The sequence below is a fragment of the Engraulis encrasicolus genome, chromosome 14 (genome assembly GCF_034702125.1).
Source record: "Engraulis encrasicolus isolate BLACKSEA-1 chromosome 14, IST_EnEncr_1.0, whole genome shotgun sequence".
In the NCBI taxonomy this organism is placed as follows: domain Eukaryota; kingdom Metazoa; phylum Chordata; class Actinopteri; order Clupeiformes; family Engraulidae; genus Engraulis; species Engraulis encrasicolus.
Genome location: NC_085870.1, coordinates 51,122,959 through 51,136,453, shown reverse-complemented (window position 1 = coordinate 51,136,453; position 13,495 = coordinate 51,122,959). Strand labels below are relative to the sequence as shown.

The 13,495-nt window shown below is 42.0% G+C and overlaps 1 protein-coding gene across 2 annotated transcripts in view; it reads right to left on the bottom strand.

The window, feature by feature from the left end:
* The window catches only part of poc1a (POC1 centriolar protein A), a 37,689-nt gene extending 26,070 nt beyond the window's left edge, over window positions 1-11,619 (bottom strand). For both annotated transcript variants that reach the window (XM_063216060.1, XM_063216061.1), the window contains exons 1-9: window positions 11,246-11,619; window positions 10,816-10,900; window positions 10,553-10,724; window positions 8,983-9,162; window positions 7,127-7,234; window positions 6,829-6,944; window positions 5,280-5,413; window positions 2,567-2,635; window positions 1,532-1,666 (exon numbers count right to left, since the gene is read on the bottom strand). In XM_063216060.1, coding sequence (XP_063072130.1) covers window positions 1,532-1,666; window positions 2,567-2,635; window positions 5,280-5,413; window positions 6,829-6,944; window positions 7,127-7,234; window positions 8,983-9,162; window positions 10,553-10,724; window positions 10,816-10,900; window positions 11,246-11,257 — 1,011 coding nt within the window. In that variant the 5' untranslated portion in view covers window positions 11,258-11,619. The remainder of the gene's footprint in view (window positions 1-1,531; window positions 1,667-2,566; window positions 2,636-5,279; window positions 5,414-6,828; window positions 6,945-7,126; window positions 7,235-8,982; window positions 9,163-10,552; window positions 10,725-10,815; window positions 10,901-11,245) is intronic.
* Between the last annotated feature and the right edge of the window lie 1,876 nt (window positions 11,620-13,495).

The window sequence follows — 13,495 nt, the reverse complement described above, 5'->3', positions numbered from 1 at the left end:
TGGGGGTGTGGGGGTCGAGGAAGGAGGTGGTGGCGCGCACACACACACACACACACACACACACACACACACACACACACACACACACACACGCACACACGCACACACGCACACGCACACGCACACACACACACACACACACACCAAAAAAACAACAGGGCCAAAGGTGAAGAATGTGCAGAATGAGTCACCATTCATGTCGAGGCTCGCTCGCTCGTCTGAAAACCCTCCGATTTTCACATCCTCCTTCTGGGCGAGGGCGAGTGAGAGCCACGCAATACCTTGACTCCTTAACCACCGCAGCTACCGGTTTGAGCCAGACTAGATGTTCCTTTAGCTTCCTGTTTGTCGACTACAAGAGTCCTTTCTAGCCTGGAGGCCGCCACAATGCTCGTAACAGACAAGAGAGATAGGACTTTGGCAAAACTCCCACAGACAAGAGGTTTCTCAGAGGCAGGACCCAGGGCTGTCTTTCGAAAAAGTGCACCATCAGATAAAAATGCTGGTTATCAGTCTGCTGATTCTAATGGGCGTGATTCGTGCGACGATCATTTCCAGGGTTGAAATTGACAAAGCGCAAAAAAGCAGGCAGTTATACAGTGACCATCGTGTGTTGTGACCCGAAATTTAAGTTGTAAGGCTCTATTTTGCTTCTCCTGAACACCACTGCAAAGTGCAGTAGCTACGCCAACATTGACACTGAGAAAGACGCCTCCATAGCCTTGTTACTAGAGAGAGACAGTGTAGTCACTGCACATGTGACATAGCAGTATCTCTAAACCAGGACTCATTTGGACAATAAGACTTGGTCAGCAAAAAAAGGAGGTGTAACTAAGACCATGTTCAGTTCAAACTCAATTTTGACAAAGAATAAAGTTACTGCACTTTGCCTTCGTGGGGCAGACCAGAGGCAGTACTTTCACTACATGGATAATCCATCACAGGTTCGTGCGATGGACATTTATTTTTTTACATTACATTACACTTCGCTAACTCTTTTTATCCAGAGTGACTTACAGTTATTTTAGGTTACAGGCTCTGGAGCAACACGTGGTTAGGTGCCGTTGCTAGGCCCTCCAGTCATGTATGTAGGTGGTGGTAAGGGCGGGATTTGAACCTGCAACCCTCTGGTCTAAAGACCAGTGCTCTAACCATTGAGTCATGGCACATGGTAGGTACGTTAATTACTTTAAAAAGATGCATTTAAAAATCATGGGGTGTATCGAACCGTGGGTGAAAACCATGGTACAAACAGAATCGTGAGCTGAGTGTATCGTTATATCCCTAAAAATCACATGTATGTACACTATTATTCATTAGTTCTGGGTTTTTCTAAGTGCAGGAAGAACTCTGGCCAGACTAGCTTCCACACCATATGTAGTCTTGCATCATCACATGCAGTAAAATGTATCAACAAAGTGTTTTTAAACATAAATTATGTGTCAGAGAATTGTATGCATGCATGCTGCAGACGCAGAGCATGTGAATCTGCACTTAGTCAATTTCTCTTCGGCGATCTGTCGTGACTTACCTGTAGTCTACTCTGGGTTTGAGAGCTGGTGTGTGCAGACCTGCTTGAGGTGCCATTTTCACCAGCGAGGAGCGTTTGACTGCGTAACACCTCTCCATAGTCCACGGAGGCAAAGTTGGTTCTCCACGCCATCACCTGTTGAAATAAAATTGAAAATGGTTTATTGGATAGAGACCAGGCATTTTAATAAACATTTGTGCTTAAACAGAGTACATAAATGTACATATTCTAGAATTAGGCAAGTGGCTACTTTTCCTCTTAGATCCCTAACACAAACACACTAACACAAAGACAAAACCCTCATACATCATAAAATAAATAATAATGATCAAGACAACAGATTGTAATCATTAATTCATTAGACACTGTTCCCATCCAATGCACTGTTTCGTCACAATTCCCTGTCCTCAACCAATCTTTGAGATCTTAAGAGGAATCTGGCTTCACCTAAGGTGAGAAGAAATTCCAGGAGTGTCACCTAAGGTTTGTGACCAACCTAGCACTTTGCCGCCAGTGGTGTGTGTGTGTGTGTGCGTGTGTGTGTGTGTGTGTGTGTGTGTGTGTGTGTGTGTGTGTGTGTGTGTGTGTGTGTGTGTGTGTGTGTGTGTGTGTGTGTGTGGACAATTGATGCCGTACGGCAACCTCTGTGAGTGTGGGAATGAGTATGTGCGTTTGTGTACTTTTCTTCTCTTTTCTCTTTCTTTCCTCTCAAGCACACAGACTGTCAGTTATGTATGTATGTATGTATGTACGTATGTATGTACGTATGTATGTACGTATGTACGTATGTATGTATGTATGTATGTACGTACGTATGTATGTATGTATGTATAATAATGTACTATACAAATCGTGTTGCTATTATTGCTAAGCTACATAAAGGCATGGGTATCATTTAATTCCATCTGAAACCTACAAGAAACGCTGCTGTGTCATTATCAACCAATGTAAATAGTAAAAGCAATGAGAGCAGAGGCCAGTTGTCCAATGAGATGACAGCTTTCCACAAGTACAGGAAGAGATGAAGAGACTCACCTGTTCATCAGCACCTCCTGAGGCAAAAAAGTCCCCTTTCCTGGAGAACACTGCACAAGTAGCAGCACCCTACCAGGGGAGAGAAATACACTCACAGCCTTCATTTACTTCAGGATCAATTAACACAGTTACAGGCAGAGAGTATTACGATTTCAAATAGAGTAATTTTCAGTATTCAGTTTAAAACAAGTTCCGGAATATTCCGTTTACATGTGTGGAACCACACGCAGCGACCAAAGTACTCCCAACACAGTCACATTCGGAACAAGTCTACATGACTATTTTCCAAACCTAATACAGACACCATTCCGTTTAAGCTTTTCCGATTGTTTGGGTATGTTGAGCGGTGGTGGAAGTTCTGTGTTGAACCATTTTTTTTTAGAGTCTAGTATGTCCCTTTCCCAAGATAACAAACTTTTAAACTCTGCAAGTAATAACGGAGTTAATGGAGTTCATCATCTGATAAGAAGAAAGGGGAGGAGGAGGAATAGAGGTTATGGAACAGTGACATATAAAACTATTGCTGGAGAGAATTTCAGAATTGAACAAGCCCATGTCAGTTGCATTGCTAAATTTTGATCGGTGACAGGCTTCTTCTTGGGCTCAAACCTGGGTACCCGACCCGTAGTTATGGTATGGCGTGAGTCCACTGAGCCCTTGTGCTTCCACCCGGGAGAAATGTTCCTGAGCGCCCATGTCATGATGTGTTACCGCTGAGGCTTCACTGACTGACGGTCCTGCCTGTGCTGATGAAACCTATGTACTGCACAGAGTCAGTGTTGTCATGGGGATGGAGCGGGAGCCTGGTTCAGACATTGAGAGAAATGCTGTCTGCATTCCAGGCCAAGCAGTCATCCAGCCAAAACCAATCGCTCCAACCCTGCAATACCACCTATCTCCACTGAGGGGAGTGGATACAGAAGAGAGCAACTTGTCAAGGTCTTCATTGATAAGACAAAAGTTAAAACTTGGGATTTTTTTTCGAACACCACAGCAGGCAGGTGTGTAGGGGCTGGCTCACTCATACAACTTGATGACTCAACCTGGACTGAACTGAAATTAAAGAAATGGTCAGTGTGCAGGAGTTTTTTTTTTCAAATTGTCTGATGTTACAGTCTGTAAATGATGAGGGTCATATAACATAGTGACTCATGATGATTACTCTCCACTCTCTTTTCTCTCTGGATGAGCTGAATATGCAGCAGGGCCTTTAAATCTGACATGGTTTCCTCCTGTCTCTCACCCACTCACCCAGAAGCCCAAATATCTCTTATTCTAGCACAGCCCTCCAATCCTGCAAGCCATTAGCCATTATAATAAAGGCTCCTTCACCAACCTGTCATACAGTAGCGTGGTGGAGGCTTTCTCTAACAGCCCACTCAATAACTAGCCCACTCAATAACTACCCCATTCCCACTCCCACTGGCTGTGTTGTGCTGAGCAGTCTTGTGTTGTGTTCTTCTGTGTGAAAGTCACAATGCTGCCAGTAGTGCCGCCCGCACGACTACTGACACAAATACATATCCAGAGAGAGAGAGAGAGAGAGAGAGAGAGAGAGAGAGAGAGAGAGAGGAGACAGTAGGAACAGTAGAGGCAGAGTGTGTGAGTCAGCAATGGTGGGCGGTTTCCGTGACATTTTTTTTCTGCCTCCGATGCTTTCTGTCTCAGATGGACAAGCTAAACTAGGCACCAGAAAATGGGCCACTAGGCAAGGCAGTTGAAGGAGGGAGGTCTGCATACCACCGATAAGCTCCAAAAAATAAATATTACTATTCAAAAGGCAACGTTTCAATCCCCCTGGATCCTTATCAGGGAAATGTGGCCCACTTGTGATCAAGTTGTCTGTATGTGTTCTCTGAACCAGAATGAGTTTGACACCCCTGCTGTAGCCTGAAGCCGCAGGAGCAAATGTGTGTGGTAGAACATACTATGTGAATATGGAATGTCCACCTAAATGTGGACGTGCATAATGTGGGCGCGCGATACCTGGTGTCCATGTAGTGTGTAGAGCAGTCTCCCCCCTAGGCTATGAATATTAGGGCTGTAACGATTAGGGATGCAAACGATTAATCGATTAATCGATTAATCGACTTTAATCGATTAAAAAACATGAATCGCAATTAATCGACAAGAGACCCAGGTGAAATGGACATGTGAAGAGTGTGTGTGAAGAGGGGTGTGAATAGTTGGAATATTTAAATCACTTTTGGATTAAAGAATTGAAATAGAATTCATTGAAATTAGATTTAGTGGGTTTTTTTTAGAAACATTATGATTTCGGGGGGGGGAAACGCCGCTTATCAATTAATCGTAAGTCGATTGATAAGGCTATCAACTAATGATTAATGAATTAATCGATAATTTGCATCTCAAGTAACGATATTGTATCGAATCAGGGAATCATGAGTCACAATACTGCATCGTGATACGCCCTTACAAAGTTCTGTTATCCTTCAGTCCAGAAAACAACCACATGATATGATGTGATGGTGTTTCCAAGTTTCAAATCAATATCATAATTATTTTTTAACTTTTTTACATTATCAGTAACCTCTTGTAACCCATTCTACAATAGACGATCATCAAAAAGACACATTTTAAAATCGCGGGGTGTATTGAAACGTCAAAAATCATGATACGAATCATATGGTAAGTTGAGTGTAATGTTAAAGCCCTAATGATTATATATGTAGTGTAATGTAATGGGTGATACCTGGTGTCCGTGTAGTGTGTAGAGTAGTCTGCCCTCCACCAGGTCCAGGATCTTCAGCGTGGAGTCGTTGGAGGCTGTGATGAGGAAGTTCCCAGAGGGGTGGAAGGACAGCGAGTTCACCGCTGCACTGTGCACTGGGAGAAAAGAAAAACAAACAAACAAACAAACAAAAAAAAACACAAACAAACACACACACACACAACCATGAAAACTCAAGGCCACTATAAAATGACCCACAAATTCACATGAAGTGTTTTTTCCCCCCCAAAAAGGAATTGCTAGCTAAGGGAAATGAAACAACGAACAAGCAAAGTCAATGCCAGTCTTTCATCTGTAATAACTTTGCAGTTTCGCTTTTTATGAATTCTTTTATTTATGTTTTAAACCACAGCAAGTATTATTAACCAAAAAAACTCTGCTTGGCTATTTATGTTTCCCTCAACATGAAAAGTTTCCCCAGCAAGAATTTCAAGAGAAGTATTAGACTGACCTCTGGAGGACAGAAAGTGCTACTACAACTCCAACACGACCAAGAAGGAGAGTGAGAGGCATTAAATAAACTAAACCTCTCCACTGATTTTACACTGCAATCACCTTGCATGACAAAAGTGTTGATGTGTAGGGGAGTGTGATTTTGTGAGTATTGTGGTGTGGTGATAAAGCTTGTGGCCCAGCCTGGCCCAGCCTGGCCCAGCCCAGCCCAGCCCAGCCCAGCCCAGCCCAGCCCAGCCCAGCCCAGCCCAACCCAGCCCAGCCCAGCCCAGCCCAGCCCACCCTTTTCCAAACCAACTAACATCAAAGACGTAGTGCAGTAAGGATTATTATGCCAAGCGATTCAACTCTAAATATTTTACATATACTGCTAATTATGTGGATTTGTGCAATGTGTCTTTTGTGTGTAGTGTGTCTAGTGTGGGTGTGTGTGTGTAAAGATTCATGTTCATTAACGGTAAACACAACATAAACGGTAAAATACAGACACAAAATTCTCTTCACTGTGGTGAAGTTGGACAAACTCTGGTAGGTCACCAACAGCACAGTGTGAGATTTGGTGTGAGATTTGAATGCAATCCTATGGAGAATATCATGATCTGCTTCAGTAGTCACAGTGCATGTTGACATGCATGTTTCTTTTAGGTGTATTTCAGATTGCCAATGTTGACAGCATTCATGCATCCCCAAACCATGTCAGTCCCACTACCATGCTTGGCTATTGAGAGGATACACCTTTTTTGTAAAACTCACTTGTTTACCACCACACATACTTGACACCATCTAAAGCAAATTTGTTTATCTTGTTCTCAAGAGAAATGAACAGACCAAGGATATGGATCACTGGAACCATGTCGTGTAATCTGAAGAGACCAAGATAAACAAATTTACTTTAGATGGTGTCAAGCATGTGTGGTGGTAAACAAGTGAGTACTCTACTTGACTATTTCCTCAGGGATAAATACATGTACTACTGTTGCAAAATTATAACTCAGAATTTAGGCTAACTGCACCTTGGAATTCTTGCAATAAAGCATGTTGTGTCAGTTGGTTGTACCTTGGTATTGTTGCAGCAGCTTATTGCTGCGAATGTCCCAGACCTTCACCGTGTTGTCATTGCTGGCTGCTGCAATGCAGGTGCCACTCGGGTGGAAGTCAGCGTAGTTCACAAACCTACAATACAGCACAGAGAAGAATGAGATCTGACACTTTGCAACTTGGCACTTTAGGAGAGAAGAGGACAGCACAGAACAGGACAGGACAGGACAGCAACATAAAATCTTGGACAAAAAGTTCAGGAAAAGTTCCAGGACGAGCTAAACTCTGGGAAAATATAACAAAAACAAAAAACTTACCCTCCATGTTCATAAAATGAGTGTATGCATTCACGGCTGTTTTTGTCCCATATTTTTACGGTTTTGTCGTCACTGGCGGACACAATTAAGCGCCCATCTGGAGAGAACCTGGGGAAAAAATGAGATCACATTAAATGGCAACCTCACAAAATGGGAAAACAAGTTTTCCTTCCTGATCTGTCTGTCTTTCTTGAGCAGGGGAGTCAAACTCAAATTGACTGAGGGTCAAAATCAAAATCTGGAACAAAGTTGAGGGCCAAACTCAATATTTATTTTAAAAAATGAAATAAAATTGTGCGTGAATGCTCTTAATGCTCATTGTTAAATTTCACACACACTCTTTCCCATCATATATGCTAGTTCAAATGTGCCTTCATATATTGTGTTGCATGTGAGTGTGAGCTGGTTCATTAGCCTGAGCTCATATTCTTGTGAGTGACATCAAATTTCAACTGTAATACACATTTGAAATGATCTCATGAATGAAATGACTCCACAAGCCAGATTTGGCACCCGGCTCCGAGAGTGATGTCCCTGATCTTGAGTGTTCCCAGTGAGGGGCTGATTGGTTTGAGGAGGACTATTGTTCCCATCCCTGCTCACTACAACCGAACCTGAGCACACTCCTTTGCATTGGGTAGGCAGGGTTTTGGTTACATTAAGTACTCTAATAGACAAGTCTTTGTAAACGTCCTTATAGTTACAATGAAATCTTTTTTTCGGTTTGTATTGTTTTGTTTCGTTTTATTCCATGACAGGATAATGTTTTGACCATTGAAGAAGACCTCAGTGGATAGAACAAAACAAAAGAAAAGGATTTCAAATGTGCAGACCTGTCACTGGAAAAAAAAAACTGAGCAGCTGATTGCATCACATTTGTGGCAGTGTTTTGAATTTCTAAAGCGTCTAAAGAAGAGTAATGAAGCTGAGCATGAGATGCCTTGGCTATCTACACCTGCACTTGGCACTGCTGAAGTGCAGTACCACAGTGAAGAATCAATGCATGCTTGCTTTGTTACTGTTGCATAGCCCCTTAACACACACAATTCCACCACTGCAACATTGTCATAGTCACTGAAAAAACTTAACTACCATAGTAGAACACCGTTATGACAGTGCACAAGGACTTTAGTAATACATTACGACTTGATCATTGCCATTCTAGTAACAACTAATTTATAACAGGGGCCATATCTCAAGATGTTAAAGTAACAGACTCACTATGTTTCCATACTGAACTATATAAATGTTAAAGTAATATGCTTCAGACTGATTGCAGGCACGCACAAAGACCAGAGTGGTACGTACAAACAAGACAAGACAAGACCATAGTTCAGTACGGACACATGGTGAGCTGTTCCTTTATGTAAGGTGGTGGTATTGCGCTTCTCATATTTGCGCTGATAAGATGTACACATACGTTAGGACTACACAGTTTAATTTAATCTGATTTCATTTCAACCTATTGAGCTCTCTAGCAGGGAGAGATGCTGCTGAGCATGGGATGCCAGTGAATGAAATTCAACATGAAAGGAGCAATTTTATTACAGCATTACTTAGTATGGTGAAAGCAGTATTTTTGGGCACACACACGCACACAAACACACACACAAACTTTAATGCATCTTATTAACACTGCAAAATACTGCAATCTAACAAAAATGCAGTATAGTGTATTTATTTCCTTGGGTGGGAACAAATCCCAAAAAATTGGATAAAGGCTATGTCGGACAGTCAACTTATATGTGTGTAGTGTACCATAATAATGTTTTTAGCCATATCTAATTAAAATCAATTAACAAAACAATCAAAACGGTTTTTATTAGGCAAGAGATGCCAAATGATTGGCCACCTACTTAGCAGAGCGCACCCAGTTGATGTGCTGACTCAGGGAGAAGAGGAACTTCTGGCGATGCACGGCCCAGACCTTGATGGTCTTGTCATCGGAGGCCGTCACCAGCGACTGGCCGTCACTCGAGAAGCTCACGCTGCGCACGCTGCCCGTGTGCGCTCGGAACACCGTGGACTCGCCTTTCCTGAAATAAAACACAAAATATCAGTCTGATCTCACGCACATCCAATTTCTTTTATTTCTACTGTACAATAATTCTGTTTGTCTGAGGAAGGGCCGGGAAAAAAGTCTAAAGGGAGCTCATCAGTGTGTGGGTCTTCCTTGTAAGTACAGGTACAGCCCCCAAAATTAGAGTAGCGTGAAAACAGTCTTTGGCCACTTCAGAGCCATTGCAGAGAGTGAAACTCAGTAAAACATTGTCAGGCTCTAATTCTTGAAATGAGATCATTTGGGCTCACAGACAATGAAAACACAAAATTCAAAAGTCTCAGAAAATTATCTAAGAAGCACATTCATTTCAGTGCACGGATTTCTTATTACTAATTAATTAATGGGCATTACTTCTGGCTGTACTACCTGACATCTGAGCCCCCATGAGCACCCAGTTACGGTGCATGTTAGATACTGTATGTACTCCTTCTGCCGGTTCTCCTCTCACAGGTGAACTCATCCATATGCCTGGGATTTCAAACTCAAATTCACAGGGGACCAAAATGTAAGTCTTAGATGAAGTCGTGAGCCAAACTCTATGGGTTTTTTTTGTTTTTTTTTAAAAAGCATATTCTGTTGTTTGAGTGGGAGATGTTACACTGCCCTCGGCCACTTACATTCCTATAACACTTCAAATTCCATTGTGCAAGTCATGTTACTATACTACTGGTTTATGTGGGCCAACTGTAGCATACATTTGAAATGATCTCGCAGACCAAATCAAAATGACCCCGCGGGCCAGATTTGGCCCCCAGGTCTGAGTTTGCCATGCCTGAATTAGGCCATCCACCTGGCTGAGAAGAAGTCAGGTGAGCCGGTCAGGATCAGCTGGTTCTGTGCACCATTACATTACACTTAACAGACAGTTTTTCATCCAAAGCTACTTACAAATATTTGTAAGTAGCTTTGGATGAAAAACTGTTAAGTGTAATGTAATAGTGCCAAAGGGTCTGATTTCACATGAAATGGCCCTACAGGCATTCTCTGTGGTATAGGGAGGTGAACGTTTACTAGATGATTAGGCAAAGTAATTAACACAACATGGTGCTTATACAAGGACTTGTTACATGTTGCGTCTTTGGAAAGTGCAAAACCTTGCTCCTGAATGAAATGAGCAACTTCATAAAGCAACTTCATGGGATGCTGGTAATTTGGAGTGGTGTTGTTGTCTTTGGCCAAGAAAATAGCAGAGCCACACCAGCAGGTGACATGCCTGGCCCTGCGCAAAGTGAAAGCAATTTGAATTCACTAATGAACCACACTCACCTATCCCAAAGGACACACATCAAACAATGGGGTACTTTTAAGAATGAGAATGTATCTCTATTGTGTCACATGATGATTAGAGGAAAAGTCAAACTCACACGCTGGGCACCCAAAGACGGACGGTCTTATCCCTGGATGCTGACGCCACCAGATGTCCTGAGGGTGAGAACTGAACGGACATCACTGCATCCTTATGACCGACGAATCTGTATGCTCTCATTTGGGGCTTCATATTCCAAATCATCACGCACGAATCCAGTGAGCCAGAAGCTGAAAACAGCAATACATGCCAGTGTTTAGGACCAAGTACAAACTTATGTTGTTTTCTGATGGCCACAAACTACTCGACAAGAAACGTTACCGATTTGTTTCATGTTGCAACTGAAATCCACTGATGTGACTGTATCTCGGTGGCCCTTGAAGTGCCTCTCCAAGGCAGGGTCCCCCTACGAGGCAAGTGAAATGTGTGCCATGTTATTCAGTTGCATTATTCATATTGTTGCATTCTGCAACGACAGTTTTGTCGACGCTAAATCAATCAGCTGTCCATTAGTGACGCTAACATGGTAGTTTCGCATATGTTCATAAAGTTATTGACAACACTTCCCATCTCCAACCGAAGGCTTCAAATTTCCCATTTGCTTTATCTGAAGGGCTAAACACAAATCTCGGCTTTGAACTGCTTTGGCATTAGGCTACGCTCAGATAATCTTGAAGTACTGTCTAGCAACCTGTGCCTGATAAGTCACTTTGTTTACCACAGCCCTTATAGAAGACTTTACCCAACTTACCATTGCAGACATCTTTCACTGTACTGAACACAAAATTAACGAAGGAACACCGCCGTTGCAGTAGTTAAACGACGTTTTCCAGGGTGTCTTGAATGTCTGCTACAGAACCATTATAATAACGAGACATCAGCAGAAGATAAACTGCTATCACTGGCTAGCGTGCTAGCATAACAAGCTGTGTACAATTTATGGCAACGTAGGCATATTCGATATGCTTCAGTCATAATCTCGGTGTGACCAAGAACCGTTCCTGAAATTACGATGGTGTATCGTTTGGTAAGCTATAGACGAATCGGTATATCTTTATCTAAGAGGAAAGCCATGCTACATGCTGTAACTAAGTGGAAACAGGGACAACAAAACAGTAGACTTCAAATTCTCGAGTTTACGCGCCCCATCTGGCGCCCGGAAGCAGCAGCGTGCTCCTTCTCTTAAAGCAGACGCATCCCTAATTAAAAATAATAATGATAATAAAATAATGTAAGCACTCTCAGATCTAGAGTTAATCGTACTATCCTAATATAATATCATGGAAAAAGCCACTGAAAGTTAAAGCGTATTTTTTGCAATATAATAACAAAAATAAAACTGGGCATATTGAAGCAAAACAAATGTTTTTAAAATGTAGTTTATGGTAAAATGTAGTACTTTGGTTAAACGCCAGGTGGTGCGACAGGCCTAGAAACAGCCGTGGTTTCATAAATTACTGTAGGCCTACTGTATATAACAAAAACAAGTAAAGTCATTGGCTTTCATAACTGAAGAGAGGTTACAGGTAGGCCTAGGCTACAGCTGATTGGGATTAGCCATCAGACTGTATTCATAAGCCAATAATTATTATACTGCAAATGACTTTTCCTTGAGTTGTCAGTCATTTCCTTTGAAAAATCAATAATATATGCCTGAAAATCACTGACATGTCACTGTGAATAAGTAATGAAATGAGCTTGGTAATAAGGAAAAATTCATCATCTAGCCATCTCTAAAGCATCCTTTTCTCTCTGTCCTTCCACATTACTTTTCATTTTGCAGGCTAAGTATCGTTTACTAGTTGTGACCTTGAGAGGATATGAAAACAACCTCCATGTGTACATTTTCTTTTTCAGTGAAACACACACACACACACACACACACACACACACACACACACACACACACACACACACACACACACACACACACACACACACACACACACACACACACACACACACACACACACACACACACACACACACACACACACACACACACACACACACACACCTAAGAAAGGATGCAGTGGTCTAAATATAGGCCTAGTTCTGTTTCATATAACTATTCATCACTCTTTCAGACTTACTGGCACCTGTGAGTTTATTGGTGTCTCAAACAGAAATAATGAGGTAGTCTATAGGAAAACATCAGGAAGTCTGATCATAAATGAACCATAAGGAAGTACAGTGAGCTGGTCAGTGTCTTCATCCTTTTTGCATCATGTTGACTGTGTATGTAATGATTAACTGATTCTACGGAAATCAGACAACAGGTCGCCTGATCATATAGGTTTGGCTTAGTATGAACTCAACGTGAGTTAGGTAGTTGAACTTCAGATGAACTTCCTCTTTGTTTACTTCAAATCCCTTAAACGAAAGATTCAATTGTACTGTTGAAAGCGCCTGCTTATTCTACTGTGTGTCTCACTTGCATGTAATTCTCAATCAGCTTCTTCGTGGCTGCTGTGGATTAGCTCAGCGTTTACAGCAGGGGTGGGGAACCTTTTTCATTCGAAGGGCCGTAAAAGTCCACCGAGGGAATTATGAACACAAACCAGGATTTTCCCCTTCACTTTAGGCCTATATTGAAGGCAGCCATCTTTTAAACAAACACCACCTTCTCTAGGTTCCCTGAATATAACTTAATTGTATTGCAAAAGCATTTTCTAAGATTCCTTTACAAAATATGTCATATTTCATGTGAAGCTGAATAACATTAAAATTATATTAAACGGCCTCAAGGGCCACAAACGGCCCTCGAGACATAGTTTCCCCACCCCTGGTTTACAGCCTGGAAACCTGTCCGAAGATTTCACAGAAATAGTTATTGCCTTCCTATCTAGGAAGCTCCGGTTTTGTCTCGACCCTTCCTCTTTATCTTATCACAGGAAGGAATAGAGCATAACAATTGCTTGATTTTATGATGTCTATAGGCCTATTGGTTTTTTCTTTGACAGAGTAACCTTTACGCTTATCTCTTGCCTCAACACATGCA